The sequence below is a fragment of the Dipteris shenzhenensis genome, chromosome 29 (genome assembly GCF_047967505.1).
Source record: "Dipteris shenzhenensis isolate YYH24624 ecotype China chromosome 29, Dip_SZ_1.0, whole genome shotgun sequence".
NCBI classification, from domain to species: domain Eukaryota; kingdom Viridiplantae; phylum Streptophyta; class Polypodiopsida; order Gleicheniales; family Dipteridaceae; genus Dipteris; species Dipteris shenzhenensis.
This window is the reverse complement of record NC_141624.1, coordinates 28,230,510-28,238,322: the sequence shown is the minus strand read 5'-3', so window position 1 is coordinate 28,238,322 and position 7,813 is coordinate 28,230,510. Positions and strand designations below refer to the sequence as shown.

The 7,813-nt window shown below is 38.6% G+C and overlaps 1 protein-coding gene across 1 annotated transcript; it reads right to left on the bottom strand.

Moving 5' to 3' along the window:
* Nucleotides 1-3,666: 3,666 nt before the first annotated feature.
* Nucleotides 3,667-7,391, bottom strand: LOC147882669 (cholesterol 22-hydroxylase CYP90B27-like). Its single transcript, XM_087400471.1, has 9 exons — nt 6,879-7,391; nt 6,417-6,744; nt 6,176-6,322; nt 5,802-6,053; nt 5,625-5,711; nt 5,231-5,309; nt 4,973-5,082; nt 4,767-4,888; nt 3,667-3,766 (listed from the first exon to the last, which is right to left on the bottom strand). The coding sequence occupies exons 1-9, from the start codon at nt 7,088-7,090 to the stop codon at nt 3,667-3,669; spliced, it is 1,437 nt and encodes a 478-aa protein (XP_087256597.1). The 5' UTR covers nt 7,091-7,391.
* Nucleotides 7,392-7,813: the final 422 nt, after the last annotated feature.

Sequence of the window (7,813 nt, the reverse complement as noted above, 5' to 3'; positions counted from 1 at the left end):
AAGGGAAGTATGACTCTATCCCATTGCTTGCCTTTATGTAGGTAAGTAAAAACAAGGTTTTATAAGTGAAAGAAGGGTTTTGTAGGTTGACGGCATGTGTTAGGGACAACAAAAATTAAGAAGTCCTTTTATTCTTTTGCAATCTATAAGTGATATTATAACTAAATTTATGACAATTTTAATCAACTCTTATATTGATCCTTATACCTTTGTTGCATTTCTCAACACTTCAGTTTTTTGGTAACCCTTGGTTCCAAGCAATTCCTAAGCAGAAGGTTTCTTTGAGGAGAGAGGGAAAGGGGAAAGGAAAAAGGATGACATGGGGATGACAAAATGGATTGTCAAATAATGGGATGGGGATGTGAGGTAGGTGCTAATTATGGATAAGAGGGATGCAAGTATGCCACTTGACTTTGCCTACTTTGAATTTTTATCCTTAGCTCACAATTGTTGGTTTCCCTATATTCATGGGCATCTTGGTTTCTTAGTATTTCAATGAGTATGCGATAATAGGAGGTTGTAGGAAAGGGGAGCGAGATAGGAAGAGAATAAAAGGGGGTGTTAGAGGGCGATGGGAGGGGAAAGGGAAATTTACTGCGGGGAGGTAAAAGGGAGAGGAAAACGGTATATTAAAGAGGAAAAAGGGAGAGGGGAAGGGGATTTAATATAAATTGGGGATATTAAAGGGAAAGGGTAGATGGAAAGGGGATGTTAAAAGGGAAGGGAAAAGGATGAGAGGATGGGAGGTGGGAGGAGGAGAAAGCGGGAGACACTCATGAGGTCATTGCAAAAGAGGAAGCCAAAGGAGGAAAATGACAGTACCAAGGCGATTATAACACAAATGAATTGCCAATAGATTTTTTGGGATTGATTAATAGTTGCTTTCACAATCTTTTTGATACAATTTTTGAGGTTCATTCGAGATAGATTTGCAGCTTACATATATGCAATGGTGCATTTGATGGAGATGGATTTGCTAGCTTTATAATGCATTGTATTTGGAAGAAAACATAAAAAATGATGGGATGGATAAGAAATGACAAAGCTTTTCAATCCAATGCTTCCACTTGAAGACTTCAAGTTTATGAATTATAGTAGTGATCATGACTTACTCAACTTGTACTATTTCCTTTGCAATTTCGAATAATGGCGTCCATTCAAAATCAAGAGCATTAAAAAATGGGTGATTTCAAACAAATTTTGGTGCACATAATGGCTAGTTGCTTTGAGATCTAACTACAGTGTGATAAAGAAAGGACAGCTATAAGATAGTTTTTCTTAGGGCTTATCATTTTGGGATATCATGTAGTTCCAAAAGTACAAAACTTTGCTATTAATACTGACACTTATACCAATCTTATATTGATGTTCCGATTAACACTAAATTCTAGTAAGTTTAGACACTAGATTGGTCACATTTTCCCCCCATGTTTCCAAAGAAGGGAAAATTTAAGGCTCTTACAATTTACTCATATGGAATATATTCACAAATATAAATTTACTCATATGCAATATATTCACAAAACCTCACAAAAAATGGCTACATCAAAGATCATTTTCACCTAGCAAAACTATTCTTAAGAAAAGTCATCCAATTTCAAAACTATTCTACAAAGGATTCTTAATGAGACTAAAAAAAATGTCTTGTAGACCTAGTACATAAATATACTAATTTGCATATTATTTTAGGAAATTTAGGAGCACATGCCCTTAATAATTACTTTGCATGTGGTCATTTCTCTAAGTCTAGAGCCATTTATGCATGCACCCCCATAAAAAGACAACATTCTTTGGGTCTTTTTTGGGATATATGTATGGAGGTTAGTCCCCAAATCCTACATTAAAAGGTCCTTCAAACAACAATTAAGTTTGCAAAGAGAGAGAGAGAGAGAGAGATGAGATTCACCCCGAACGTAAAAAATGGACATCCTTAGGAGATGAACACATGGATATGCATTTTTTCTTGAATAAGGAGGAACGTCCTAGCTATAAAAAAGCCAAGTATCTATTTAAAAGGAAGTATAAGATAGAGCTCCAACCATAGAAGCATATGAAGATGAGATGAAGCGAGGATGAAGCTATATGGTTGATGAGGTTAACTTCAAAGATAAACATTTGAAAAAAAACATCCAAAGATAACCATTGATGAAAATTTTAAGATAAACATTGATGAGAGAAAGATAACTACAATATGATATGGTAATCGAAAGTACAAGCACTAGCAAAGAATATACTATATCATCCAAGGACCAAGCACATTGATGTCAAAGAGAATACATTATTCAACGGAAGAGTTCTACTTGAGAAAATGTTCACAAAGCGTCTAAGAACACTTTTTTCAACAAAATTTTAACGCTTTTTAAGAACACTTTTCTTAAAGAACACTTTTTAAAAGAAACATCAACAAAATTTTAACAATGATGAAGGGCATTCCCAATTTGGGGATGTGACAAGCAATGAGGGTCATTCCCAATATGGGGGTGTGAAAAGCAATAAGGGTAATCATTCCCAATATGGGGATGTGACAAGCATTAAGGGTAATCTTTCTTTATAGCTCATATTCATAAGTTGAGGGAAGGACAACTTCATGATGTTGATCTTGAGGGAAGGTATTAGGATGTAAGACTTAAATGTATTTGTGTAGTATACACCTGAACACAAAAAATGTTGCATGCACTTAGAAAAAATATTCCATATGCAAAAAAGCATGATGGGTGAAGCTCCAAAAAGGTTTTGCATTTGATTCAATTTTGGTAAACAAGGTAATCTACACTTAGCCCTTTTGTGGTGGCTATGTTGCTCACTCTTGTGCTCTATCTACTCTATCTACACCTCCAATCAAGTTTCTCTCCTTGTGACTTTAACAACATGATCCTTAAATGGCAATATGAAGTAAAAGTACATTATCATAAGTCCCACCTATAATATGTTTTTAAAGAATACAATTATGATTGCTACCAATTTGCCTTCCTTTACTTAGTAATAAACATAAGAAAGGTCCATACTCCCCTTAACATTTACAAGAGAAACTTGGCCATAATGGATCTTGTGCATCACCCCATATTGATGACATTCTAGCCTTACTTTTAATCTTTGGTCAATTGCTTAATCATAAATAGGATACAAAATGAGATCACATATCATTATGTGGTACAACTTTGATCTACATGGGCTTTAAGAACTTGATGTAAGAATTCCAATCTTGATGCAATTTTCAATCACATCTCTCATGGTAAACCAATAATTTGTGAGTTAGGATGAGGTTAGGATACATAAATCTTTAGGATTGGACATCCAAAAATATGCTTTTGGCCTAGATATATATAAGTTGCTAAGGGTTGAAGATTTACACAACGCTTGTGGATGTTTTGAAAAGATGAAAAAATAACGCATATGAAGCTTTATCAACGATGAGCATGCAAGCAATTATCTTATTAAGATAATAGATCTAACTCCTAGGTTTAGCCGAGGTTGGTAGCCAATGAATATGAAGAATATGTCAGACATGTATACCTTTGGTTAGGCAAAACTTGGATTGTGTAAAAATGACCATTCTTAGGCTTTTTGAAAAGATGAAAAAGTAACATGTATGAAGTTTTCTACAAGAAGGATGAGCATACAAGCAATTATATTATAGGAAATAAATCCAACAACTACTATTTTTGGCTAATGTTGGTAATCCGTGCGGTAAACTCGGATGGGTACACCCTTTGTAAGCCGAAAACCAGGGTTGTGGAAAAACTTATCAGTCTCAACTTCGTCCCATCTGCACCATGACCATTAGTGAATGGATCAAACCCTTTGTAAATAGTGACAATTATTTCACAAATAGCATTACACAATCCATTCAAGTGCCCAACTTCCAATTAATGTAGTCGTAGATAAAGTCCAAGGCATTGAGAATTTTACACTTGAATTCAATTATCTCACTTCTAACGAAATCAAATTAAATGTGCATAAGTAGTGTTTTGTAATATTCACTTTTGATTGGGTGGATTGTAATATTCATATCATTAATTCTAACAAAATCAAATGAAATATGCATAAGTATTGTTTTGTTTTGGAAAATCTACACAAGTTTACAAACAATCCATTACTATACCTGAAAAGATACTCTAATCTACTAAATGGAGTTAGAATAGTACCCTCAAGATACAATATATGATGCGATATTTAGTGGTGTCTCTTGTGTCATATCGATTAAACTTGTTGGTTGAGAACACAGTACGTAAATTTAGAGGTGCAATGATGCAGTATGAAGTGGTCCCAAAGATACCACGACAATACCATTGCACTGCATAGTTAGTTGATATTATTCAATTGAAGAATTGAAGCTCAAATGATTAAATTAAAGCTCTCCACCTTTAAGGACTTTTAATGGGTGCAAAAAGTAGAAATATTGTGTGTCATATGGGATAATGTGGGATCGACCCCTATGAATGGGGGACTTGGCCTAGAGGTGTTGTTGAGCGTCTTAGGTGCATCTCCTATCGTGGATTTCAGAAAATCAACAACGGTTGTCCTCATGGTTGAATTTTCCTTTGGCAACCGTCCTTGGTTGGCATACAAAGGAATTAGCCGAGCCCCATTGGTGACCTAAGGTAGTGAAGGGAGTTCTCCATTGGTGTCTTAAGGCAGGGAAGGGAGTTTCCCATTCTCTAGCTTCACCACCTCGATTGTGTATGTGCTTTCCTAATAGCCGTTGTGAAAAGACTTAAATACTTGGGTGAAAAACTAAATTGGAAGCGATGGGACAAAGCACTTACTTGAATAGGGTGAGGAAGTAATGCAAAAACACCGCATTCTCCAATTTTGCAAGATCAGCTCCTGGACAAAGCCTACCACCCCCACCGAATGGAACTAAGCTTGATGTGGGTGGGGAGTTTGCCTGTTCATTCTCACAACAAACACACAACCAATGTGTAAATCGAAATTGGAAATACCTCACAACTTAGAATAATGCATCACTTACTTGTTGCCATCGAAAGGGATTGAAAGCAGTAGGATTTGGGTAGATCTCTGGATTGAAATGGATTGAGGAGAGACTTATAAACATTGACCAACCCTTTGGAATAACATATCCTACACCACAAGTTGGTTGTTAGCTTGTGTATGTGAGACATTGGTTTCTGATTCACAATTCATCTAATGGTTGTGATATTGAAACACATCAAGGGAGTGGCTGTGTTGAAATTGCCGCGCAGGGAGTGATTATGTGTAAAAATGGAACCTTTAATTTGAACATCCTCCAATGCAACTCGAGCAACACCTATGCCTATATTTAGGAACCGCAAGGCCTCGTTAATGACCTGTGGGAAGGTAAGTAGTAAGAAAATTAAACTAGATTAGAGTGAATGAGAAAAGTAATAAGAGATGCTTATTAAGGAACAAACTACCCTTTTTTAGGGTGTTTATAGACTATGTCCGCCCATGCTTGCTCGTGGTGCATTGAATACATCTCGACCATGGGGTTGGACATGGGTGGGCAATCTTGCCCGTTCCATGACCGAGCACGGTGGGCTGAGTGTGTAAAAACCCTTATTCTACCTTTTCACAATATTGTCAGAGAAATGCATCTTCTAATTAACATCTTTCATGTTTAGAATTAAAGTGTAGCCACTAACATTGTAAGTGAAGTGCATCTTCCTAACATCTTCCATGTTGAGGCCTTCATTTCCTTGCTTTGTTTTGCGAATGGCTTCATGCTCCTTCTGAAAAAGTTCAGACAGAAATTTTCATGAGAACCTGATCAATCATACAAGGTTCCTAGTAAGAATGTGCAACCAAACTGTAATTCTTACCAAAAGCTCTTGCAAAGTGTCCGGCGAGTTTTTGATTAGATTGATTATCGCTGCCAGCAGTTTTGACGTCGACTCAAGCCCACCCATAATCACTGTGATGCAAAAGTCCTTTATGTCTGCGTCGGAGAATTGCTCTCCTTGCTTCACCTCCTCCGCTATCAGAAAGTCCAGGAAGTCTCCTGACTGCTTTGAAGGTTCTTGCCTTCGGGCATCAATCAAGTCCTGGAAGTATTTGAGCAGCTTTGCCCGCGCCTGAGAAAAATTAATTCATCGACGTTTTCAGTATAACAGCAAAATGCATGTGTGGTCTCATGTAAAACCTGCAGTCTTAACTTGTAGCCATCTCAATTCGGAAACAGAGAAAGAAACTTGACCTTCAGTCCTTTGTTGAAATTTGTGCCAGGAAAATTGATGGGCAATGAGTGTATGCCATAGGCAAACTCTCTGTAGATTTCCATGAGTTCCGTCGTCTGCTTTGGTGTCAAGCTCGTCAATGCTCCGGTCATTACTTCGAAAGCGAACTGCAAGCGAGCACAAACTATCCGTCAGTGGTTTTCACAAGTGCTTATTTACACCATAGGCTGAGAATTAGGATGTAGATTGTAGCGCACGCACTTTTGTAGTTTCGTCAAGCAAACGAAATTCTGTATTTTCCTTCCACAATGACAGTCTCCTGAGTGCAGCTGTTTCAACATGAGGCAAAAGCTTCCACAACCTGGCCTTTCCCGCGCCGAGGAAATCCACGAGCATGGCGCGATGAAGTTTGTGCTCATTCCCAGAGAGAGCGAGAATTGAACGGGAGCCAAGGAGAATCCGGTTGGATGTGGGCAATTTACATTGAAACAAACGATCCTCGTTTTGCAGCACGAATTTGATGGTATCAAGATCCGTCGAGATGACTGTGGGGTTGCCCAGAAGGTTGACCTTAAAAAGGCTCCCGTATCTGAAACAAAGCCAAGGAACAATTTCATGAACTCTGCTAAGTCGATGACCAAATATTGTGCGAATTGCAAAAAGATTGAGGAACAAAAGCTGCTTAATCGATGATCAAATGCAGTGACAAGAGAGTGCGCTTACTTGCGTATACGCTTGGCGATGAAAGGTTCGAGGTTAGAAACAGGAGAGCGCGAGAAGAATTCCAGGGTGTGGCCAATGAGAGGCCAACCCATGGATCCGGGAGGCACCGTAAGGCTGGACGAAGGTCGTGGAGCTCGGATGAGCAACCAAAACAGGAAGGTGAAAGCTCCGACGAGGCAGACCCCAAACACCCACATAATCAATGGTTCCATGCTCGCTCTCTCTCTCTCTCTCTCTCACAGCAATGTTTCACTCCACAACACTTCTCTCGCTCGCTCTGTCGCTAGAATTTATCGCTACTTTCGAGAGTCTTGTCGAACGATTCGTTCTTTCAAAAACATCCTCGACATTTTCTCTCTCTCTCTCGCTCGCGCTGTCGCTGTGAATCTGTGAATCAGAGCAAATGTTCATCCACAACAGTCTTGCAAAAACATCCTCGACATTGTCTGGAATCTAGGTAGCTCCATGGTTCACGTTTTCACTAGACGCTGATAGAAAGCACAGCTTATAAAAGACAAACCACGAGGGCAAGGACAAAGCTAGAGCTGAGAGTAGCGGTAGATGCGAACTTTCATTGGGAATCGGCATCTTGTGCCTTGATGTGCGTGTTGGAGAAGGGGTGTGTGCCTAGTCAAAACATTTGTGATACTTAAGAGATGCTATACTCTTTTTTTTTGGTATGGCTTGTGTTCGAATCCCTTTGAGTGCCGCATAGGCTCAGGGCGCATGCCCCTCGACAGGGTCACAAGGTTGTGGGTGGGTTTTTTGACATGCCCCTCGATATAGTAACAAGGTGAATTACATTCATTAGGCCTACTTTCAATTGATCGGAAAGTAGTATATACTCGATTGGAGTTCGGAATAGTTATTAATTTATTGGAAAGGTAAATCAATGTTTGTGTAAAAGAGATTGGTCGACTAATAAATATTTTATC